Genomic DNA, 26,537 nt, shown 5'->3' on the forward strand with positions numbered 1-26,537 from the left:
AAAAAGAACAAGAAAATAAATGTTTAACTATTCAATAATATAAATCAAAAATATAGCTCCAATATTCATTGAAGTATCCACCTATAGGTCTTTTACCAATGTACTTGAGATTTGTGTTTATATGTATTTATTTTTATTCTAACATGGTGCAATTGTCACGAAACTCCCCACTTGGATTAATGTATTGTGATTGATTGATATGATATCAATATATATATATATATATATATATATATAAACATCGATTTGTAAATGTAGGGAGATAAATACATTGCAAATGATCAGTGCAGGAATCTCTCTCTCTCTTTCTCTCTCTCTCTCTCAGTGTGTGTGTGTGGGTGTCTCTCTCCCAGTGCTGCTTTCTCCTGCCCCCCCTCCCTGATTCCTCCACCGGCAGCGATGCAGATGGAATACACTGAAGCTAACGTCAGACTCCGCAGAGTTAATTGTAGTAATTAATGTCATACTTCTGTTTAATTTGCGAGGATGGTGTCGCCCACTGAAGCCGGGTAATCAGACTCAGAGGCCGGAGCGGCAGGGAAGGCTATATCTGCCTGGAGTTCAAGCAAGGACTCCTTGGTTAAATATCGGCCTCCGTGCAGGATTCTATTGGGCCAATTGTGGATATTTTAGGGCGTATTTGAACCGGGTTCTCTCGGCAGTGGAGGTGGCTTTAGGTGGGTTCGGTTCTTGATGCCCGGAGGGCCGGAGGATCCAACATTAAGCAGCCCAGACTGCGGAGCCCCGGAGTAGGGCTCGAACACCGGGGAGTACAGAAGGTATGTTGGCTCTGCGAAAAACAACCTTTCTATTAATCGTGTCCGTGTGTGAAACACCGTTTTAATACGTTTAATTAATGGGATGGTTAAACCACCGACCAGGCTGCTCAACGTCGATCCACATGTTGTTTAATGTTTTGTGTTGGAGGAAGAAGATATCTGGTGGCTAACTGTTAGCCTCCTAGCATTCCATTGTCACAGCCCGTTGGAGCTAGCTATGCTAACAGACTGGCTTGCTGTGAAATAGGAATTAATTCTAACGTTACATTTAACACACACTATCCTTCGTTTGTATTCTCGTTTCTTGGTTGGTTCAATATATGTCTGTGGATTACTGTATGGTGTTTTAGACGCGTCGGATTGCTTTCGTCTTGTTAGCATCTTATGCTAACAGCGGTGTTACCCCATAAAGCAAGGAGAAGCTTCATTAGCAAGTTAGCATTAGCTTCGTTACCTGGTTGCAACACTACAAGGAATCTCAAAATGTCTCCTCTGACTCTGTCATTTTGTCGGAGCAGTTCACTTCACAAAAATAGAAAACACGAGGACGTGACCCGGAAAACTCTCCAGTTTATTTCGTTTTATTGTTTTAATTCAGCCATAACATTATAGCATGCGCGTGCGTGTGTAGCATTCACACGGCTCATGGTAGGAGGGGTTGTTAGGTTGAGAACCAGACACACCGTGAAAACAGTACGTTTAATACTTAATACACATTTTAACCACTTTACAACAGTGTTTAAAGGACATTTACACGTACAAAAGAATCAGCTGTTCTATTAATGGGTTTTTATTTACTTCAACAATTACAAATTGAACAACCCTTTAACAGTATTTGCTAATTACGACACACAATGTGTTAATATATTGTTAATGTTGGATACAATTTAGCAAATGACACTGGAGCCGAGCAATCAGGATGGTGTGATGGAGAAGACGCTCATGTTCATAAAAACAAATAGCCCATCTTTATTTGGGGTATTGATAAAACATTTTTGGGGATTGGCTAATGGAATAGCTAATTCCTGCTTTACCACTTATTTAGAACCATTGAATTAAAGATGTGTATTGTCCCCCTTTTTCCAAAGTTGTTAATTGTAATTAAAGGGTTTGTTAATAATCTATGAAACATGCATAACAAATTGAAGTAATGTTCAGTACTGAGTCCTGGTTAGCAGATTAATTAAGACAAGTCTCATAGTTTTGTGATTACTACTATTAGCGACGGTATAGTTAGTATTAGGGCTATAACAAATGTAATATATGTTTTATATTCAAAACCTAATGCAACAAAAAGTTGTGTTTGGCTCAAATGTTGTTATAGTAGTATGCATTAGAGGTGCCTTTTTAGTGCTTTTACAAACATGTTTACTTAATGAGATCTTTGATAAATAAATTCAGTAATGTGAATAGCATGTCTAAGTGCAGCGTTTAAAACCGGAGAATACACCTATATTATTTCACAATATCCAAAATCTAAGCAATATCTATTATCATATGATATCGATAAAATATTGATATATTGCCCAGTCCCTGCCGAGCATTTTGGATATTAATTTTAAATGTGAACTTCAACATTGTAAATAAAGTTTTTAAACTACTTAGTACAGCCCTAGTTAGTATAGTTCTTTACAGCACAGAGCAAATTCTCCATCCTTTTTGTTTAAATGTAAATGTAATTCCTTTATGTGATTGTGCACTACTTTCTTCACTTTCAGTACTTTTAAAATGTATCTCTCCACAGTATATTTGATCATTAGTATGATTGGTGCTCGAGTGTGTGTCAGTTACTTATTGTTGCAGATCTTACAGTATGTCAGCGAAAGGAGTTCACAGAATATTTCCTGTTTTCCTCTACTTCTGTTTTTGTCTCATAGCGAACGCCAAGCCAAAGTCCATTCACAAATCTGACAATTAAATGTGACCTTTATCAGCAGCAACACGCCCAGTAAAAGTGATTCCAGACATGTTTTGTATTGTCAGTCAGTTGTTCTTTTCAATGACCAAAACAGACTTTAAGATAAAGACCGCTCCTTTTACTGATTGAAAACACCAGAAGAGTCATTCATCTGAAGAAAGTAAATGGTCTGTAAGTGGCTTTACTGTTTGTGTACGGCCAACAATGGCTTATTAGAGGCATCACTCTGGATTGTTACAAGTTGTGAAAGAGACGCTGGTATCGTATTCAGCTTGTGAGTATGCATGTGTCTTAATAGCAAAATGTGCTCTTATAATCACCTACCATTGTAAGAATTACCACAGAGGTCGTTGTGACTATTTTCCAGACGTTTAGACATTCTTTTAGGGTTATGTTCTGACCACCAGATTATGTTGTTCTGATTACAAGATCCATGACCGTTAGCTGCTTCTGTTTCGGTGAAGAAGCCGATTCAGAGCGCAGGATGAATCAAATGTCATTGTTAATAAAAGAAAATAAGATTAAATAAGGCTGCAGATTCTAAAATCTAACTTTTTTTTAAATTCCACTCGCAGGTGAGGAGCAGAGAAAGCACTAATACGCTTCAGTAAAAGTATAACACTGCAGCATTGTGAGATCTTTTACGTAAGGCTTTATCACCACCATAGTTTCGGTTTGTCGCACAGGTTTAATTCAGACGAAAGCTGAAATATTGGTTTGACGATGAAGGGGGTGATGCTTCATGACACATGGAGTGTTGAATCATCCTCAACCTGAGTGAGTCATCTTTTGCTGCTGCTTTGTTATACATTTTTATAACAGATTTAGTTTCAAATAGTTACGTTTTTATTCAAGTATAGCTGTTTTACTCTTTGGAAAATCTCTTATCTATTTACTTAGATGTCTATTTAGTATACTAAATTATATTCTAAGACGGTTTTATACGGGTGCTTAAAAACACGACTTTTTTCGCTAACTGTGTTTGCGTTATACCTTTTCTCTGAAAACGGCATCATGAGCGCTGAGAGTAAATAGGCCAGCGCTTTTCCGTTATATTAGCCTTGCACGTCAAAATAAATAAAAAACATATCTGAAATACCTGATCCCCTCATAGAAAATGTATGTATATATTATTTTTACAATAGCTATTGCAGTAAAAAGTTGTATTTGAAGCGATGTGTGTATGTTGCAATAAAAGCTGTGAATTAATTCATTCTACTAACCCCCGTGGCCCAAGCGAACCCCTGTGTTTTCTTTCCAGAATGATTTCCAGATTGTCACTTAAATGTTTGTTGTCTGTTCTTCATATGTTTATGTCAGCTGTTAATTCTGACAGCATAGATTGTTATAATTAATCAGAAGATGTGTCCGTTAGTGAGTATTTGTTGAGTCCGGGATGTGTTTGTTTGGTCTTCAGATTCCAATCACCACTGTCTGCATACAGTGCTGTGTTTGTTATCATGTGATATACTGCGTGTGTGTTAATGTGTGTGTGTTACCGTGTACGTAATGCTGTCCTGCTTCCTCTCAGGTGACTCTTCCCGGTGTCAGACTCTGAAGCGTTTTAATTTCACAATGTTTCAACAGGAAACTTTGGTCAAACTTTCACGTATTATTGATCACATCCTAGATTTGATCAGAAGCAAACTCTCTCGACTGAGTCAGGGTCACGGATAATGTTGTTAAGGGACAAACAAACTATATACACTCATATACTCGCATATGAGTGTTGCATAGTGATGTCATTATGTTACAGAAGCAGGAGTCCAATGGAAGCGTTTCAGGCGGGGGAGTGTGGTAGAGAAACTCCCTCTGGAAAAAAAAGATGGAGATTTGAGCCTTTGCAGACCATTTACATGCACAGAAACCTATACAACACACACAAGCTGAATATGGCCTCTTATATAAATAAGTCGGAAGCGGTTAAACTAGTGTGTAAAAGCGGCAGATAAACTATTCCATATTGTTAGGCGCCTCACAGGCAGTCTATGAACGCTGAATGTTATAAAGTATCATTTCAACGACATTTATATCATAATGGAGTCACTTCATATGTTACAGGCTGTCCGCGGGGTCTTAAAAAGTATAAAAAGTTGATAAATCTTTTAGCAAAAATTAAGGCTATTAAAAAGTACTAAACGGCATTTTCCAAGGTATTATATTTTGTAGCTTGTTTTCAATAAGTATATCAATTGTCCAAATGGGTTGTATTCTACAGTGTGCCTGAATGTAATGTAGGTAGGGTTGGGAACCAAAACTCGGTTCCAGATGAGAACCGATAAGAAAATGCCGGGTACCCATACAAAATACACAATTTCGGTTCTGCTTAACGGATCCTAAACGCGGTAGACCCTGTATTCCACCGGGTCCGTCTGCGCTGCGGTGACCCGGTGGAATACATAGCGGACTGGCCATCTGTGTGTTCTGGAGAATCACAGAACGGCCGGTCGTCAGCGGGCCGTTGACGGCCGGCTCGGTACGCTGACGTTGCCCCGCAGCGGTTCCCCCGCCCCCCCGTAGACAGTTCACAAGCTCAGTCTTCATAACACCAAAGATGGGTCGCGGTAAACGCTCTGAAGTGAGGCTCCACTACACTAAAAAAGAAAAAGACAAGGCACAGTGTAATGCCTGTTAATAGCTTGCCACAGGCATAGCTCAGTTAAAATAAAGCACAGCTATTGTATATATTTTTATTTGTAAAAATGTCAGTTAAAGCTTAAAAAAATAAAGATATTTTTGTTATCTAAACGTTTGACCTCTTTCTTTTACAATTTTGGAATCGAAACGGGGGATCGATAAGAACCGGAATCGATACATTTCAAACGATACCCATCCCTATGCGTAGGTTATGAAGTGTAATTCTGTGTAGTTTATTTATGGCATCCCGTTGGATGTGACGTCATCTGAACAGGACGTCGCCCGCTCACTGCTTGATAGCGCGCGAAGCTCCGTTTACGCCGGTTGCTAAGCAACATCGTTATGGGGAAATGCAAGTTTGCGTCCAAATGGTTGGAAGATAAGGAGGAAGGACGATCAATACTGTCTATAGTCAATGTGAGATAAAGTGTGTCGCCAAGGTAACCGGTTAAAACTCCAAGTGGCGATGAGGTCTTAACTGATGTATGGAAAGGGTCTTAAGAAAGGTCTTAAAAGGTCTTACATTTGACTTCAGGACTCCTGCTTATACCCTGATTTACTATGAATTGCTTATAAAATAAAAGTGAAAAGGACAAATTCATCAAGAACCAAAACTGGAGTCAGAAGTGATCAGATCTCACCAACATGTGAACTTCCTTCTGGGAGTTCAATAGCGATAGATGTATTCTGAAGTCCCAGTATCAAAAATACTCAGTAAGAGCTTACAGTCTTGCATTTAAATTGTAACTTCAGTTATAGTACTGAAGACTGAAATGATTCATAGTTGAAATGTTCATTATGCAGAATGAGCCATGTCAGTGTCGCTATTATTGCATAATTTGTACCCATGCATTTAATGTAGAGGGTACTTAAATGTTGAAGGTGGTCAATAACCAAATCAAATGTTTTATGTTCAAAATATTTTTCATTTCAATTTTCTCCATGTATGGCTGAACTCAAAAGGAACAATATGAGATGGATTATTTATTTATTCTTTTCACCTACAAATCACTTATTTGATGGGAAATGTAGTTTACCTAATGAATTCCCTGTGTCTGCCTGTCTGTCTCCAGGAGTTAGTCTGTCTGATTGGACTCCGTCGGGCCACCAGGCCCCCCCCCCACCATGAACCCTATGAACCAGATGAAGGCGGGACTGGCCAACAACCCACACAGGTAGACAAATGGGCACAAACATATTATTACAATATGAGGTTGTTTGAAAATCAATAATCCAGTAGAAGGGTTTGTTTATAATGTTGCATTAGAAAAAGTGACAACATAAAAATAAATTGCACCGACCTTTTATGGTTTTATACATCACCTAATGTGTGGAGCTTTAAAGAAGACATATTCTACTGATGTTCAGGTGTATATCAGTATGTAGTGTCTCTACTGTGACATGTCTCCATGCTTTAATGTTCAAAAAGCTCTTCATTTTTCTCATACTGCCTGTGCTGCAGCACCTCTTTTCACCCTCTGTCTGAAACCAGAGCCAAGTCTGCTCTGATTGGTTAGCTGGCCGGCTCTGTTGTGAATGGTAAACCGCTTAGAGATGTTTCGCCCCTTACAATCACATACAATGTGTTGGAGCGCTAGTCAATAGAAGTGCAAGTGTTACCTGGTGATGTCAATATGTTGCAATAAGCATTTCACAAAATTAGACATTATTTCCTCAGTCGTCATTTTAAAGCGCACAGCTGCACCAGCTTCCATTGTGTGGTTGTTGCATACGTAGCCTAAAGTGTTCTTAATCATTTATATAAAAAAATTAATCATATTGATTCTTTTTACTTATAATGCAATAGCAATACGATTAACAATATTTGAGGTATTTTCGAAGCAGATGTGTACCAAACAAATATGCATATTAAGTCCGTAGTAAATCCGTAGTTGGCCAGTACATCTCTGCAGCGCCGTAATTCTTAATTCAATATTATATTTAACACATATTCAGTCTTTAAATGAGAAAGGTCCACTCACATCCTCTCTCTGTGTTTGTTTACAGTGACGGTTCGTACCCCTATGACCCCTCCGGCTGGCAGCAGCCCAACAATCAGCCGACAGGATCCCTCTCCGTGGTAACCACAGTCTGGGGAGTGACCAATCCCTCAGCCAGCCAGGTATCATCAAAATACAAAATTGGAACAATGACTTATAATTTCCACAGATGTAAATGAATCAAAAAAGGTTAACTATGGAAGAAGACATATCGGATTAAACATTTGTGGGTTTTTTTGTCTGCCAGGGCATGGGAGGAGGAGTAATGGGGCCCGGGGGCAACCCAGGCGGGGGTCCCATGATGCAGGGCCCTGGGGGTCCGGGCATGGGCGGTGGGCCAGGAGGCTACATGGGTCAGCAGGGCTATGGAGAGCCCAGCAAAGGCTACATGAACCAGGGCATGTACGGCCGGAACACTGGCGGTTACGCTGGAGGACCGGGGGGGTACGCAGGGAGGTGGGTTTCTCTCAACAGAATTAATTAAATATGGAGAATAACATTTCCGAAATATATATTTGACAGTTATTTCAAATGTCGCTGTCAGTTTTCAGTTCTCTATAATGTTAAAAATGAAAGTGTTCTTTAATGTCTGGTTTTTTGGTACTTTCTCTGTGTACCGGCTCAACAATAATCTGTATATCCCCCACAGTTGGTACCATATTATATAGTCCTTAGTGAGTAGCACCCTCTTTAAGAAATATAATAGTTAAACTCTAGTTATGATTTCAAAAAGATTCATAGCATAAATACTGACAGTATTTACATTATTTGTTTTATGTATAATTGTACATACTTTCAGTCTGAAGAAAGTAAAACAAACACTAATGTAATCATATCAAATATGAAACATGACTGACATCTCTCGCCAGTTACCCGTCGAACCCCGGCGGCTCCAGAGGCTCGTCTGACTTCTCGCAGGCTGCTGCCGCCGCCGCCGTTGCTGCTGCTGCTGCTACGGCAACTGCCACCGCCACGGCAACGGTAGCCGCCATCCAGGAGAAACAAAACCAGGATATGAACTATGGACAGGTAAAAGGAGGAAAAGATAGGGGGTCACTTCCTATGATTCACAGATATTTCAGATGTCCTCATGGCTAATTGGTTTTGAACTGGTGGAATATTTATTCATGTCCAATCACATGACACCCTCCAGATGTCGGCTGCTGATATGTTATTTAATAGTTGTGTTATTATAAATGTTTGCATCACACAAATCAGAAACAATCCCACGCAGCCACCACTGGAAACTATTTCTATAAACACTATACAATTAAAAGCATTAGCGTAGTTTTGTATTTATCTTCAACTATGCAGAAATATCAGATTTGAAACCACTAATTAGACATGAATAAACATTAACATTCAAATCTTTATTTAGAAAGAAATGTCAACGTAATGACTGAAGCCCTGAAGTAGGGATGCCCTGATCAAGTTAGGTTTCCTCTGAACCGAGCTGATACCTTTTTATTTATTTATTTTTTAACAATAAAATATTAAATAACAATCCCTCTGTAAAACCTTTGGAATGTTCCCTCCTTTTTAAAGGTTTGCAGACTAATGGCGCGTTTCCACTACAGGCCTCGCTCGGTTTGGTTAGGCCTTATTAGGCCCGGTGTCGGTACCAGATGTGTTTGGGGTCCGTCTCTTACCAGTGACGTCACGACGTACGGCGTAATGACGTCAATGACGTCATGCATTGTGATTTTGCGATTTCCCCGCAGGCTAGGCAGTGAAGAATATTCGAATTGGCTTCGGCTTGATGTGGAGATGTGATTTGATGTGTCGTTTGTCCCCCAACTCCTCTCCAAAGTTGAGATATGTAATAAAATACTCAGGGGAGTTTCCTGAATTTTCATGCCCAAAGCCAAGCACTAGGCCCTGGGTAAATTAAGAGGCTGATCTGGGACACTTTTGTCCACTTTCCCTGGTGCTAGCAACTCAAGTCAGGCATCCCTGGAATCGTCTCAGAGATTAGATGATCAGTGGGGCCTTCTTTTTACTGAAACATGATGTTTCGATGTATATTTCCATTGAAAATGCTAACCACTAGCCGCAAAGCTAGCATCGCAGCCACTGCTCCGTCTTCGGAGACTTTGCACACGTTATTCACAAACATTTTCACACGCTAGGAGTATGGGAGTACTTTAATTCGCTTCATCTTGATCTGTAGATGTGATTTGTTGTGTCGTGTGTCCCCCCAAAAATAACAATCGACAGTGTAACATAATTATGTAAATAACCCAATTTGTGTTCTGTGAAACGGAAAAGGATTTTACATTGTTTTTGTTACTTTTCGTTGCAGTGTCTTAAATGTAATTTAGGTTAACTTCCTGTTTGAAGTTGTTGCTATGGAAACAACATCACGGAGAAAAAAGTAATATCTTCTACATATAATGACGGACAAAGTAAAGAATGAAGTGTAGGCTATGTTTAAATGTTCGGAATTTGACCGTGTATGATGGTCCTCTTGAGTTGCCGTACAGCCAATGGCGTATAGCCATTGCTCCGGTTTCATGTTTTTTTAACATGTTTTTCACAAACATTTTCACACGCTAGGAGTATAGGAATACTTCAATTCGTTTCGTCATGATCTGTAGATGTGATTTGCCCCCGAGCACCCCTGGGTAAATTACCGTACAGCCAATCACAATGCGTACAATGCGTGACGTCATTGGTAAGAGACGGCCCCCGAACACATCTGGTACCCCGAACACATCTGGTACCGACACCGGCTCACTTTAATGCTGCGCTTCCATTACAGTTTAGGAACTGGGGTAGTTACTATAGTAACGCAGTGTAGGCGGAGCCGTGACGTCATCTTCAATGAGAGCCCCAGAAGAACAACACAGCCGTTAGCTCTTAGCACTCAGAGCTCACAGATCACAGCTCCTCATATCTGTTCAGAAACTAGACAGAAGTTAAACAAGTACAAACCACAGACTGTCTGTGTCATGGAGAATACAGTCGCTGGTTTATTTATGTCTGTATAGGCCGTTGTGAGTGTGGACGGTCGGAGCATATATAACGTTAGCTTAGCCAATCTCCATTCAGAAAACACGCATTTTAAAAGGGTTGTTCGCCTGCCGTCTGTCTGCAGACTTGTCAAAGCATTAATTCATGGTTGTTACTAACCGGTATCAGTATGTTGTTACTTCGGCATCATTTAGAAACGTGGATTACAATTAAATCACTGTCAAATATGTTCATCTTGTTGTAGTTGTAGCCCCTTGCCAGCGATTCTCTCTCTAGTTTAGCATACTCAGCCCGACTCAGCCTGGTTGTTCCTGGCCCTAGAACCACAATTTTATGTGGCCAGAAAAACTGTGAATTAGGACCCGCTAGCCGGTACTAGGCCAAGAGGGCTAGGGCCCCGGCACGCTTAAAGCGAGCTACCCGCTGCAGTGGAAACGCGCCATAAATGACTGACAAAAGATAAATTGTTTCAATCTAGCTCAATAAAGCTGATACGATAACTTTTCTATTGCCTTCAGTTCCTCGGTTCTCTACACTACTCTGTACCCTCATCAATATGATACCAAGTACTCATGCTTTTATTTTGTTTGTTTTTCAGATGGGAGGGCCGGGTTATAACAACCAGTTCATGTCCCACTCCGGCCCCCGCGGCCCACCTGGTATGGCCCCTGGAGGTATGGGCCACGGGCCAGGACCGAATAGGGGCCCTCCTTCCATGGGCCCCATGTATGGACCTGGGGGTGGCTCCCAGAGGGTCCCTCAACACCCAAACTATGGCCCTGGACCACAGCAGGGTCACCTGAGACCCCCACAGGGCCTCAAACGGCCCTACAACCCCGAGGTAAGATCAGGAGGTTCAATCAGGGTCAACACTTCATCAGAGTAAACACAGATAAAGCTAGATTTGATTGGGTTACAATAGATTATTTCTGTTTGTTTATTTTACATTATCCTGAATGATCAGAATGGGTATCTATGATATCTGATAATCACAATGAACCACATCAGAATACATTTTCAGTTAATATATTAACACAACATTGTTTTTGAAGCAAACTTTTGGAATGTACTGTTCTGTTTCATATTTGATTACATTTTGGGTTACATGACCCTTCCCTCTATTGCCTGTCGTGTTTGATAGTTATTTTGAGAAAACTGCGTTATAAACCTTTTCGGATAATATTTGTGGCAAGTGCATCACTGTAATATTTCTGGCAAAATGTAACGATTTAATCAGGATAGTGAGGAGATACAGAATGTCAATGTCCAGCCAGCTGGAAATCATACAGGGCTAAGTTATCAGATCACCTAATAACTCATTATTATGAGATACTTACAAATTCGAATGACTTACACAATCTTTTTTCCATCAACATTATTGTACAAAATCAAAAAACATTTCATCCATACCTCCTTCTTGTTCCTCTGCTTCTTCCTCAGTCGTTCCCAGGAATGTCTCAGCAGTATGTTGGTCCCAATGTGAACGTGATGTCCGGTCCTGGGGGTGGCGGTGGTTCCATTCCAGGTTCAGGTGGAGGCGCTCATGCGGGACCCGGTCCATACTCAGGCCAAAATATGCAGTACCATCCAGGTATGATGTGAGCAGGAGCAAAGCTTCCGCCGTGTTTTGTTATTTTTCCACTATAGTTTGAAACGAAACACAAAACAATTGGGAAACTTAAGTTTTGGTATGCAATCACCAAAATATTTTAATCGATTTTTGAGTAGTAAGAAATGGTCAAATCTATGCGCAACAAAGGTATCAACCCAAAAAACAACTACTGAAATAATAGCCGTTTGAATGGCCGTCATACCATCGCACTTTACGAGACTCACTCTAAGATTTGTCTCGACACCCGCAGCAGAGTTTCCGTTAGAATTTTGTTTGCCGGTCAACATGTCCGTTAAAGTTGAAGTCTTCCGGACAAAATGAGAAAAGTGCCGGTCAAAGGTCTTCTTTGTTCTTTATTGATCTCTAAAACAAATTGATATGATTCGATATTAAACAAATTAATTATTGTAGATTAACTACATTATTCAAACGTGTTCAGTAATTTACAATAACACAGGAATAATAAACGGAGCGCTCTCTCCCTCAGTCTCATGCAGCTCGCGGATCCAGTAATGAGTGACCCGACAGTAACACTAAACACATCTATAACTAGTTACGGTAGTTTGAGAGGTAATTAAAATAGCTACGTGTGATATTCTAACCTGAAGTGTGTTTTGTTCTGTGATTATGCAGAGCTGCGTGTCGACTCGTCAGCAGCAGCTGATCTCTCTCTCTCTCCCGTCAGATTATACTCGCGTTTATCTCCATATCGATCAGATCCAGCTAGTTCTAGCTAATGATATGACTACCTGCTTATTAAAAGACACCTAAACAATAAGTGTCGCTATGCAACCGGGTGAGGCCGCAAAGTATAGCCCAGCATTATGCATTTGTTTACATGCCCACCGGAACCCCGAGGCATTACCAACAGATCAACGCACAATCAACCCATCCAGGACATCTCTTTCTCCACATTAAGTGTTAGACTTTAGAATTGACTATTCTTGTCTGTCACATACTATTCTTGTCTGTCACATAAGTGGCGCAACTGAAGCGGTATTGCGCTAAAGGGAAATTATTTTTGACCGGAGAGTTTTAGATTTGCCGGTCTTCAGCATATTTTTACCGGTCAAAGTCCGGTAATTACCGGCTAACGGAAACTGACCCACAGATAGTTCCTCATCAGTATAGGCGGGTGATCAGCTAGTCGGTGTTGCGATGCTGTTTGTTACTTCCGTTTAAACGTTTCGGTGTGGTTCTTATAAAAGTACTACATATTATCTCTATTGAAAAACCAAAAAGGGCAATTTGAGTAGGAAGGGGTGGAGTGGAAGAAAACAAACTTTTTTTAATCAAACATTTATACATCTAAAAAAATTGCAACTGCGGAAGAAGTAGTTTAATTTTTGCTTTTCGGAGTCAAAACTTATTCTAGTTTGGCTTAAAGATGAGAAACCCTTTTCTCAGCTCCATGGATTTAAAGTTGTTGTTTTGTGTTTACCTGAAGGTCTTGGTGGTCCAGGCCCCGCCCCTCAGCGATCCAGCTCCTCCCCTTCATATCAAACCCATAAAATGCCCCTCCCACAGTACCCCCCCTCTGGACCCCCAAACTCACAGTACTACAAGGTGAGGAGAGAGTGTGTGTGTGTGTTTCATGTATTTCATATATTTGAATATAATGAGGTAAATACCACATCGGTTGCAAAGATTTGGGTCCAATGTGGAAGTTTAAAACCAAACTGCAGATGGGTAGGGTGTCCCTCAACCTGGGCCCCCAACAGACATGCGCCACCATAATAAGAATACTGTACTGTATTCTTACTTATGCAGCAAGAAAGAACATTTCATTTGATTGTATAAAAGAAAAAGTTGCAACCTTTGATTGTTTATATCATTGTAACCTCTGTTGTTGCATAATGTCAACTTGAAAAGAGTGTTTCTATTTTTTTGTCTTCTAAACTTATTTTCCTCATGTGGATTTCATGTTATTGCATTTAAAAGCTGCAACCACGGAAAGACAATTGTCGCTACTTACAAAAAGGAGCTCTGCAGAGTGCAATGACAAACGGTTACCTGTAAAAAAATAAAAGGAAAGTAATCAATAACCTAATCCATCACAATATTAAGTAAAGTAACCTGACTTTCTGTTAATTTTCTAATGTGCAAAACAACAGAAAATCAATCGATAACAAAGCGTTCACTTAAGTGTGTTATGTAAAACAACAGGACAATTTAACCTTAGAAAAGGGTATGTTGTACAAAATACTTTCCACCAATACAAGAATACACTCTTTTTATTGTGTACTTCAGTATATGGATTTAGAGGACCCACAGTATTTTAAACAAATCATGTGTGTACTACCTTACTGTCAAAAAGAAGACAACAAGCAATATGTACAAACCTAAAGACTCCAGATTAAATGATAAGGTAGGCTTACAGAATAGTAGTTTCCAAGGCTGTTTGGGTTGAATATAGGAAAACACTGAATATAAAAAAGCTGGTAATTCCCATTCTAAGAAATGTAATAGTAATCTGATAACATATTTTTTTATCTTATTGTGAGGGAATACAGTTACCTTGTTTGTGTCCTGTTTAAGTATTCCCATTAAATGTAATCCGTTGCTCCCAAAGCCTGTTGCCAATGAGCCAGATGCACACATTCACTTGACCTCCATGCTCAGTTTCCTCTACAAAGGAGGGGGACATCTTTTGGGACGGACAGAGTGACAGTTGGCGTAAAAACATTAACATGTGTTGTTGTTTTGGTCTGTGTTTCTGCAGCAGGAGCAGTTCAATGGTCAGGGTGGAGGTTTGAGTGCTCTGAACACAGGAGGTCCCGGCGGAGTGTACAACTCCTTCAATCAACCACCTGGGGTAAAGTGTGTGTGTGTGTGTGTGTGTGTGTGTGTGTGTGTGTGTGTGTGTGTGTGTGTGTGTGTGTGTGTGTGTGTGTGTGTGTGTGTGTGTGTGTGTGTGTGTGTGTGTGTGTGTGTGTGTGTGTGTGTGTGTGTGTGTGTGTGTGTGTGTGTGTGTGTGTGTGTGTGTGTGTGTGTGTGTGTGTGTGTGTGTGTGTGTGTGTGTGTGTGTGTGTGTGTGTGTGTGTGTGTGTGTGTGTGTGTGTGTGTGTGTACTCTAATAGGGTAAGCCAATACGCTGCAGGGGGAGTTCTAAAAATAGTGCGAGTCACCGCTTAATAAATAAATACTTTTTTCTTACCTGAATACATCAAATGAAATGCTTAACATTACATTTATAAATACATGTTTTTATTGCCAAAATTATTTATTTGAATTTTTAACATAACAATATAAAAACAAGAGAAATAATAACAAACATGCTTAATCTGTAAAATACAAGGCAGTCTTTTGAAAACATTATGCAGTAAAGAAAAGACACACAATTACACAGTGTTGGGAACTGCACCGGCAATGCATCTATTCATCCTCTTGAACATTAGATACATTAAGATCCTTTACATAATCAATGAAGGGCCTCCGTACGATCTCAAACACATGCTGTTTAGCTCTTGATATACAAGATATCTTCACAAGCTGCAGGATCTCCGCCCCATGTAGCGCATGTTAGAAGGATCGGTGAAAGAAATCCAACATTCAGAGTGCATTTTTTATTTCTGATCACGGAGAAGTGTTTCAAAACTTCTGATCTCTTGTCTGAGTGTTTCTGGTGGTTCAGTCTCCGTGTGTCAGCAGTCTCTGCGTCAGAACAAAGTCAACTCTTCTCTCCAAGGCAAACACACAAACACTTTTGAAATCGCGCTGTTCATAGACAGTTTGGGTTGTTTCGCAGCAGTGTTTTATATCGATCCTGGCGATGAATTATTCCAAGAGGCCAAATTGACATCAGTATATACATTGACCAAACTCAATGTTCTATCTATTATTTTTAACAATTGACGACTGATACTTCAAAGACTGAATGTTATAACAACCATATCGCCCAGTTACATTTGACACGAACACCAAATTTGAATCCTTCCTGCATCAAATTTGTATTCATATGTAGATTTTAATGTTATAAATGAATCTTGGAAACTAATTGGTACAGACAGAGAATAACGGGAAGTTGTCTTCCTCCTTTCAGTTCTGCCAACGTGGCAGCCATGCAGCTCAAATTAACTGCTTCTTGCCCGTTTGATTCACGGTGGAGATCATTACTTTGGCTAATGGTTAAAATGTTGACTCTATGGTCAGGGGCGGCGGGTGCTGTAGGCTGGAAGGCTAAGCCTTCCCAAATATTATTGTCACTGCATCCTGGTAAAATAAAAATATAAAGTATAATGTTTGTGTCTTTGACATTAGCGCTGCTATGCAGCCACCTGTGCCCTGTACTACGAAGCCAGTTCAACAGACCCTGGATATGTTTGAGTAACAAACAAACTAACAACAACAAACTAACAATCGAGATCTCGCTAAGCGGTCCTACGACGCTGGTTATCAACTCGGTAAATCAAGCCAGGGTTTCTCTCTCCAGCTGAGAGTGCGTTCACGTGAAAGGGGCGGGGTTAGCTACATTTAACCAATCACAAACAGGGACAAGTGTAGCCTACTGACAGCGCAGCGTCATACTTCATTAATGAAAAGTAAACTAATATTAGACAAATATGAACTTTAAACATCCATGACTTAAACATATAATCCAGGATACAAGCCACAGAGTTGCTGCAAGGAGAATACAGAACAACTGGTTAAAAAATAAATAAACTACCGAGTGTTTGAAAGCGTACAACAGTTTTATGATGTCACGTGGATCTGACTTTAATTACATTTGAGTTGAGTGTTTCGTAACCCAATGTGTTGCTTAAAATAATACTTCTGCATAACAGTATGGGACAATGTAAGTGTTGCACGGCCAGATACGGCTCGAGAAGCAATATGAATATATTATGATCGATGATGTGATATGAATGATAAGTGCCTAGTGTGCGACACGTCGGCGTCTTCTCTGCATACGGCAGTTTAAACCGTATTTCCTTTATCCTGTAATATGACTTGATAGATTTAAACTCCGCACACTGAGCTCTGATTGGTCAGCAGGCAGTGCTTTCACTGAGTTGATCTCTTTTCTATAGACACAAATAACTTAATTATTAAGTTATTTAGCCTCCCCAAACCTGAGCCTCACGCGCCGCCTATGTCTATGGTTACTGGTGCTATTCTGTCTGTGACCATCATTTATATTAAAATACATTCTCTGTGTCTCTCAGCCGGGTAGAGGCCTGCCTGGTTATCCCTCCTCTCCGGTTCCTGGGAACCCGACCCCTCCCATCACCCCCAGCAGCTCAATGGCCCCGCCCTACATGTCTCCAGGCAACAGTGATGTCAAGCCGCCTCCCTCCTCCTTCCTGCCAGATATCAAACCCAACATGGCCGGCCTGCCGCCTCCTCCTCCTACAGGTACATACACACACAACCGTGTTCATGAAAACACTCAGATTGATGCATATTATGCCAAAAATAATAACTGAATCCATTCTTTTTTTATATCATAAATCTAATATGTTTACTTTTAAGAAATGCTGGAAACATTTATTAATCCTCACGAATAACAACTTTGTAGAGATTCCTTCTCCCAGAGTCGTCAAACCAGATACAAATAGTGTGTAAAGAATCGACATGTAATGAAATTACAGCATAGACAATCAGGATGAAAAAAAATATAGATGGATAGTAAATATTGATGAGATTAATGGATCTAGAAAGATGTCAAGCAGCTTCCAGGTTAGTGTTGCACGATGTACCGATACTTGAAAGGTACCGTGATACCCTGCCGTTAAAAACGTTATGATTCCTCCGTTTCATTAGTATCGGTACTTTAAGAATGACGGGGAAAAGTACTCCGGTGAGAAAGCGCCGTTTTAATAAGAGCCGTGTGTGTTCAGCGCTCTGCTTCCACTCCCTGCACTGCAGCGTGCCTGCAGTCCCGCCCCTCTCAAGCACGCTCTAAGTGCCTCCCCTCTCTCGTGCACGCGGCAGCTGCCAGAGCACGTGAGAAAGCGAGAAGCATGGCTGCAAGTGGGAGTGAATCAGGCGCTGCGCCTCGGCTTGTTGACAAAAAAGACCCCAGAAGCGAAATGTGGAAGTATTTGAGCGATATCTCTGACAGTGAGGGCAAGCCTACGGACACCACGAGGCCTGTCTGTGAGACATGTTTTAGATCCCTGCAGACCAAGGGAGCCAACACATCAGACTTGGCTAAGCACCTCGCCGACCGGCATCCAGAGCTGTTTAAAGCATTTAAAGACAGACAGGTTAGCGAATGTGATAGATAACATCATTACATCATGCTCAAGCCCATGCCCTCAAATCTAAGTCAAACCAGTGAAATGTATTTTGTGACAAACGAACGTTTTCGTAATTTGCAGAGGCAATTAATGGCAATGATAAGTGTCTAATATGGCTATCTTTTTAGCTAACTTACCAATGTGGCTAACATCTGCAATGTACATTTTGTCAATTATTTAATTACATGTTAATGTCAATTACATGTTAATAAAATATAAAGTTAACTATCAAAGAAATCACATAAAGAAGAAACCATGTTGTAAGAAAACACTTAACAGATAAACTACAATTTTATTGATCGTGAAGATAATAAAAGAAAAGTATCGAAAAAGAATCGGAATCGCAATTCTTGACTTGGTATCGGTATCGAAACCAAAATGTGGGTATCGTGACAACACTATTCCAGGTGTTGCAGCCAAGCCTGAGCCATACCACCTCCTCTCCACCATGTAACTTGGGAAGAGTATAAGGCGCTTTCACACCGGATTGCTTTTCCCAGGAATAGTTCCGATAGTTCCTGGGATTTTGCGTTCACACCAAAAAGATCTGGAACTAGAACTTTTTTTTGCGAACCTTTTCACCCCTTTTTATTCCCTGCTAGAGAGCAGGGACTTTCCTGGGGAGAAAAAGGTTCCAATTTCTGAACTGGGCTGGGCGAATTGCAAACCACGCCTTGTAAAACTCTGAAAGTTTTTGTGAAGCCGCCATTGTAATTGCTAGCATTAGCCCCGCGCACCAACGGAGAGAGACTAACTTATGGCAACACAAAAGAAAACATGGGAGCGGTGGAGATGAGGAGGTGTCGGCGTTCTGGTGATTTACTCGGAAGCCAGTCCCCAACTCCGGGGACTTCGGGCGGCAGTATACGCCGTGAAGTGGTTTGCGGCCTGCCAGTAAACCCAAAGCAGAAGAAGAAGTGACGTTAGTGGCTTCATTTGCGTAATCTTCCCTCAGGGACTTATTCCGGTGTGGGCGCGATCTACTAGATAGCTCCGGGAACTATTCCTGGGAAAAGTACTTGGTGTGAAAGCGCCTAATACTACACAAAGACACAGGAAGCATTCACACACGGTCGTCTTTCAAATGTTATAAAGGTTCTTTGTCTATTTCCTGCATCATTCTCCGTACTAACACTGGAGATCAGCACTTCATTATTCTTCTTCTTGTTCTTAATTCATCTTATCTGATTTATCCTAATGGGTCACATTTAGATTATCATCAGTCAGGTATATATAGGCCAGTGGTGAGAGGTGTTTTTTTGTCTTTCAAACTTTAGTTTTTATTGAGTTAAGTTTGTACATAATGGAGAGACAGCACAGACAAATCACATTGTACTTATGGCTTTTCTTGGCTTATAACAATGAGAGTAAACACAAGTACAAGATCATAAATCGATCTGTTGTTTTGTCTGTCTGACTTTTGTTTTGTTATGTTTGTTTTTGCCCTATTACTTGTAAAGCGACCTGGGGTCCCTTGAAAGGCGCTATATAAATCAAAGCTATTATAAATCAAATAAACATCAAACTGAAATTCAACAGTCATGGTTACAATTGGCATTCAGATATATTGAGCAGTCTCCTGAAAAGCATATGCATATGCCCTAGCCTTTTTCCACAGTGTCATAAACGATCCATTTCTTCCATTTACTCTCAAAGATATTGACTCATTCTAAGTTGGTAGGTAATTTGTTCCATGATATATACCTCTCTTATAATATCCACCCACTGGTCTTTTGTGGGGGGCTCAGCCTTACACCAAGTTCTGGTTATTGCTTTCTTGATGGTTATTAACAGTATCTTAGTTATATATCTATCAGTATTAATCACGCAATCATTTATGTTTCCAAGGTATACAATGGTGCATTCCTTGGGTATTGATTAACCCAGAATGTCTACAACAGTTGCATGTATATTTTCCCAAAAGGTATTTAGTTTATGGCATTCCCAAAAAACTACCACTTAACCGCCAACATGTTTGTTGTGTACCGTTTGTTTACTCTTAATCAGTGTTTCCGCCAGACCAGGGCTGAGAGGGCGTCCACCCCGAGAGCGGGTTGGGGTGCTTGAATTTTGACTTGAGCCGTCCCTTATAGATACTGTCTTTTTACGTTAGTGAGCCGGATCATTTGGCTCGGCTCTCTTAAAGAGCCGGCTGTTTCGGCTCCCAAACGGCCCTTGATGTTACCACAGTTTACCACGGAGCCTCAGTTTCGCCGCTCACGAGCGTGCTCCACGAAAACCCCCCTGCTCATCGCGTCCAAATCGCGCACGTTCAGTGTTGTCCTGTAGCAGGCGCCTTCGATGTCGGGGAAACGATCTTCAATACTCCGAAAAGAATCCCACCAGACTCCTTTGCCCCTTTCCCAACAGAGGGATGTCCTTCTCCTTTTTCCTTTTTGTCATTTCAAGCGATAAAAACTCTCGATCTTCTCTCGAATTATTAATATTGTTGGACGCCCTCGGCTCGCGTTCAGGGCGTCCCGAGCTGAATAAGGGCGTCAAATGACGGCAAGACGCCAGAAACCTTCATCTCAATTTCTTTCCACTTTGCACTATAGTCCTTATCGCACCACTTAGACCCCGTTTACACGAGGACGTTACGGGTTGTATCCGCATAGATTCTCTTGCGTATAGCCCTTTCGTTTACACGAGGCCGTAACAAAACGGCTGGTGGACTACCAGAGAGATTTACAGCAGGAGTACACGCCGTCCACCGCGGAGAATAAACAGAAGGGCAACCATGGCAACCATGCTCCGGGGTCTTCTTCGCTGCTTGTGGTGTATTTTGTGGCGGCAGCAGCGCCACTTACAGGCCCGGCATATGTACTACATCGTTTCCAGCGGTCTCGTGTGAACGGACACGTTCATTGAGCCAAATGCGTGTGAACAGAAGACTTTTTTGAAAACGCATATGGTGCGTAAACGCAAACGTTCCCGTGTAAATGGGGTCTTAATTACTGAACCTAGTTGTGCTGCATAATAGTAGTCTTTCAGATTTGGTAGTGCCATACCCCCCTTTTCCTTGGCCAATTGTAATGTACAAAATGTAATTTGTGGTTTCTTACCATTCCATATAAATCTAGAGATCATCTTATCCCAAATTTGAAACTTTTCTTTGGGAATCTTAATCGGAAGTGATTTGAAGAAATTAAGCAGTCTAGGGGATATGTTCATTTTAATTACTTCAATTCTTGAGCTTAGGTCTAGTGTCAAGGTTGTCCATCTCTTTATGTCTTTTTCAATCTGTGAGTGGATCTTGTCATAATTTATTTTATAGAGATGAGTCAGTTGTTTTGTTAGCGTCACACCAAGATAATTCATAGATTTTGAGTCCCATTTTAATTGGAAGTTGCTCTTCATTCCTTGAGTGGGGGTATAGTTAAAGGCCCAAATCTGTGTTTTATTAACATTCACCTTGTATCCTGAATGGTCACCATATATTTGTATAAGGTTCATATATTTAACATTATGATATGCTGACCTTTAACCTTTGTGTGCTGTTTGGGTCTGTGGGACTCGTTTTCAGTATTTACTAAAATAAAATGTATGCAATTTAATTAATTTAACCTGCTTTATTTGAGGGTGGACCTCACATCATCTAGGGGGGTCCGGGGGCATGCACCCCCGGGAACATATTTTTTTAAATATTGAAGGTAAAAGCATCAATCTGGAGCACTTTGAGCACGAAATGAATTTATAGATACAGCTCTCAATACTCAGATGAAAGGGAGCTGTATACTTTTCAGTAATCCAAACATCTTTAGAATATAATCACAACCAATAACAAATAATTTAAACTGATTTATTCTTATCTTATGTTACCTAGTTAGCATTCTTTCTTTTTCTTTATGCATATTTTACTAATCACTCCCCTTTTAAACTGTTTTTTTTTGTTACTGTCCTATAGTACACATTGGAATGATTTCTTACTTTATTTTAACTAGGCTATATTACATTTTTGTCTGTCTCGCTCGCTCACAGAGGCTGTGTGCTCCTCCGTGGCGATGACGGCTTGCGTTAAAAAATAATAATAAATATAGGCCTATTTGTAAAGTGGTGGGACACAAACGGGATTTCGAAAAGTGTCACGGTTAAACCCCTTATGAAGTGGTGAGGTGCCGCTCCACATTGCTTTTCTTCCCGACTGCAACGTGTGTGTTTCCCGGTGGGCCGCTGCTGTTGGTGGGCCGCTGGCTCTGGCATAGGTGGGCCGTGGACTTTCACAGCGCCGGTACTGCATCCGTCCCCGCGAGGCTCCGGTGGGTCCGGCGCAGCGGCGCTGTGAAAGCCCACCGCCGTTGCGAGTCTCCGGCTGTAACAGTCCACTACCGCCCGCGAGGACCCAGGTTTGATTCCGGCCTTATTTTTAAAAAAAATCTCCCGTTCATCGCGTCCATACGCAACCCACCTATCACATCTCTGCGCCCCGCCCCACACTTTGAGAAACGCTGTGTTAGACTACAATTAATTTGTATTCTAGCTGTGGGATTTTGATAGATAGTTTCAATGCACTTAATTGAGTCCTTATTGAATTCAGCATCTAGACCAGGGGTGTCAAACTCAAATATACAGTGGGCCAACATTTAAAAATCGGTACTAGTCGAGAGCCGGACTGGTTCAATGTTTATTGCAACATTTATTGAAATGAACTTATTGCACATATTAAACCTGGAACTAACAAAGCTTAAATTATTGCCTATAAAAACAACATTAAACATTAAATAATCAGTTGCATTCATTTCTTACGATTACATTTTTCCGGAGGGTCAGATCTAATAGTAATTAGAAATTATCCTGCGGGCCGAAATTAAATCCACCAAGGGCCTGATTTGGCCCCCGGGCCTTGAGTTTGACACATGTGATCTAGACTTACCAAAAGAGCACTAGTGTTGTTGTTGTTGTTGTTGTTGTTGTTGTATTGAGTTAATAATTTGCAGTCCTCCTAATGTTGTTTTGTGTTTGGTGGCCCACAATAAAACCAGTTTGATCTTCATCTATTAAATCAGTCATAAATGTCTCATATCTCTTCGCTATAATAGTTGTATAAATCTTGTAGTCTACATTGAGAACAGATATGGGTCTGAAGTTGCTACAGTATTCTGTCTCTTTCCCCTCTTTGGGAATAACAGAGATTATGGCCTCCTTCCACGAGGGTGGTAGCTGCCCCTCTCTAAGAGTGAGTGGTAGTTTTACAGGAAGTGTGCATGTGGCTGAGCTGATTTTGACTTCCTGTTACAGGTAACCCTAGCGACGACCTGCGGCTGACCTTCCCGGTGCGCGATGGCGTGGTCCTAGAGCCCTTCAGATTAGAGCACAACCTGGCTGTCAGTAACCACGTCTTCCAGCTCAGAGACTCCGTCTACAAGACTCTCATCATGAGGTGAACACACACACACACACACACACACACACACACACACACACACACACACACACACACACACACACACACACACACACGGTGTAGCATTGAAGCACGGTTCAAATATCTAGCTAGCCGCCAGCTGGCTAAATAGCTAGTTTGCTATTTCTGCTATGACAGTAAAGAGCCCCCTATTGTCTGTTATTAAAAAAATATATATATTATATTATAATATTATAAATATACACAATCACACCAATGTGCGTAAACGGTGAGGGTGCCTATGCAATGTTTTCTTATTTTCTCACTTTTTAATTAATCCCAAAAACTATAGGTCTAACTATAACACTTTCTAACAGACACAGGCTATATTATTATTCCAGTCAGTCATGTTGAGCTGAGGTGAGGTCAGCTCAAAATGACTGAGTCATTATCGCCTCTCGACGTACAAATGGTATTACAAGAAAGGACAGCTCTGGGCTAGTCAGTTAGCATGCTAATTCAGTTCCATGCAAATCAATACATAGACGTCTTTGGCGAAAGCTCAAAACAGTACATACTTTATATGCTGTCGATGCAAGTTCCTTTTGAATGATATCAACTAAAATGATAACTATACTTTACTCCTTACACTGGTCAGAAAGTGTGCAGAACATAGTTAATTGAAATGTGCTTTCCTACACCTTGACAAGAAAGAGCGGACAAAGTATTTCATTGTTACATTTACTTTGGGAACTCCACTGTTTGTTGTTGTTGTTGTTAGTGAAACCTAACTTCAGTGAGTACTCAATGGCAGCAGTACACAACAAAGTGGCAGCCACTCTGATCAACCCTCTACATTGATTGAAACCGTTTCAATCTCAATAAAACATTTGAATATTTGTTGTAATTATGTTTTGTATTATTAATATAGCAAAGGGAACTAATGTTATCAGACGCATGTAGTAAATTAAATGAACATTGTGTCCCTCTGAGATGTAGAAGGTAGCATAACATTAAGGGGCGGTGGTGGCAAAGTTGACAACTGCCAAATGTTACCGAGGTGTCCCTGAGCAAGGCACCGTTCCCTACACTGCTCCCCGGGCGCCGTACATGATGGCAGCCCACTGCTCCTAACACTGCAGAGACCACAAACATGTCCCAAATTGGAATCAATAAAATACTATCTTATCGTAAAATAGTCAGGTAAAGCACAAGTACCCCAGAATTGTACATATATTGAGTGTTTGTTCCCAAAGATAAATATGTGTTTGTGTTTTTGTGTGTGTCAGACCGGACCTGGAGCTCCAGTTTAAGTGTTACCACCACGAGGATCGACAGATGAACACCAACTGGCCTGCCTCCGTCCAGGTCCAACCTCCACCCTTCTTTTATCTCCACGCTTTTCTTCTTAACCCTAATTACTATCATTTGGTTTTAAATGAAGACACATACAAGAAAATGTTAACTTTGTAAAAAGACTGTGTTAAAGCTGATGCAGCAGAAGATAAGCAGTACAAATACAAAAGCATTAAGGACAAAGAGAAGGTCCGCTGTTCAAAGAAAGCGATCCTTGCCTGAAAATATTTGAATCTGCAAGTAGGCCACATTGTGGAGCTAGCTTGCTGCCTCAACAAACCGCCTATTGTTTATATTGATTTAACCTTGTAGTAGCCCTCACCTTAGAGTGCCTAGTGCTCCTTTTAACGTTGCTTTTAAAGGGTTTTATACACCCTTTTTAACAGCAGATTTCAAAAGATGCAAACCAAAGACAAAAAATAAGGAACAAATAAATGTTCCTTGAGTTCAGCATCTTAGAATAGAGTCTGTAATAATAGAGGGTTTACATACGTTAGATTTTTTATTTCCTTCTCTTCTCCACAGGTGAGTGTGAATGCGACTCCTCTCACCATCGAGCGAGGCGACAACAAAACTTCCCACAAGCCTTTGTACCTGAAGCAAGTGTGTCAGCCGGGCAGGAACACCATCCAGATCACCGTGACCGCCTGCTGCTGCGTAAGAACACACACACACACACACACACACACACACACACACACACACACACACACACACACACACACACACACACACAGACAGACAGACAGACAGACAGACAGACAGACAGACAGACAGACAGACAGACAGACAGACAGACAGACAGACAGACAGACAGACAGACAGTGTTTACATGTATAAAGACTCCTGCATTAACTTGGTCACTCAAAACATTCTCTGCAGCATTTAGCTTATTGTGTGTGTGTGTATATATATATATACATATATTTGTTTGTATATAGTTTACTTTACCTGCATTACTTGCACATTGGCCTCGCAACACAATCGGGCACTATTTTATAATTCAGTTGGAGGAGCGCGGGACTTAAGAATGCCATTTCCATATTTACACTGTAGCTGCTGGGCATATGACAATGAATCCTTTGCATTCTAATAAATATTAGAGATGTGTGATTGATCATCCGCTCTGTTTCTCTCCAGTCTCACCTGTTTGTCCTCCAGCTGGTTCATCGTCCGTCGGTCCGGTCAGTGCTTCAGGGTCTGATGAAGAAGAGGCTGCTGCCTGCAGAGCATTGTGTCACTAAGAGTAAGTGATTTACCTGAGGCTAATCAAACCAGCAACAACACTGCTTTGTTGGCCAGGAACCTGAGACACAAAAGAATGGAGCCGTCTTAGCGTGGATCCTGCATGTAACCCTTCCTAGTATTAGGAGCAGCTCAAAGGCACCACATCAGTACTCAGGGGGTCCGCGGGATCTTACAAAGTATTAAAAGTTGATCAATCAATTTAGTGAAAATGAAGGCTATTAAAAATGATTCAAGGGCATTTCCCAAGGTGTTAAATGTTGTAGCTTGTTTTCAGTAAGTCTATAAATGGTCCAGAGAGGTTGTGTTCTGCAGTCTGCCTGAATGTAGTCATGGCGTAGGCGTGTCGTGTGATGCTGTGTAGTTTATTGATGGCGTCCCGTTGGATGTGACGTCATCTGAACGGGACGTCGCACGCTCACTGCTTGATA

General features: G+C 41.0%; 1 protein-coding gene across 3 annotated transcripts in view; it reads left to right on the plus strand.

Moving 5' to 3' along the window:
• The first annotated feature begins 356 nt into the window (after positions 1-356).
• The window catches only part of LOC117452121 (zinc finger MIZ domain-containing protein 2-like), a 42,274-nt gene continuing 16,093 nt past the window's right edge, over positions 357-26,537 (plus strand). For 2 of the 3 annotated variants that reach the window (XM_034090598.2, XM_034090599.2), the window contains exons 1-14: positions 357-779; positions 6,408-6,509; positions 7,342-7,456; positions 7,582-7,790; positions 8,204-8,363; positions 10,906-11,148; positions 11,748-11,898; positions 13,367-13,485; positions 14,642-14,734; positions 17,085-17,274; positions 23,400-23,541; positions 24,795-24,873; positions 25,387-25,518; positions 26,002-26,107. In XM_034090598.2, coding sequence (XP_033946489.1) covers positions 6,460-6,509; positions 7,342-7,456; positions 7,582-7,790; positions 8,204-8,363; positions 10,906-11,148; positions 11,748-11,898; positions 13,367-13,485; positions 14,642-14,734; positions 17,085-17,274; positions 23,400-23,541; positions 24,795-24,873; positions 25,387-25,518; positions 26,002-26,107 — 1,789 coding nt within the window. In that variant the 5' untranslated portion in view covers positions 357-779; positions 6,408-6,459. Of the gene's footprint in view, positions 780-6,407; positions 6,510-6,797; positions 6,874-7,341; positions 7,457-7,581; positions 7,791-8,203; positions 8,364-10,905; positions 11,149-11,747; positions 11,899-13,366; positions 13,486-14,641; positions 14,735-17,084; positions 17,275-23,399; positions 23,542-24,794; positions 24,874-25,386; positions 25,519-26,001; positions 26,108-26,537 lie in introns of those variants that run through there. The other variant, XM_071204313.1, reaches the window with a different exon arrangement.

This window comes from Pseudochaenichthys georgianus, chromosome 9, assembly GCF_902827115.2.
Source record: "Pseudochaenichthys georgianus chromosome 9, fPseGeo1.2, whole genome shotgun sequence".
Taxonomy (NCBI): Eukaryota; Metazoa; Chordata; class Actinopteri; order Perciformes; family Channichthyidae; genus Pseudochaenichthys; species Pseudochaenichthys georgianus.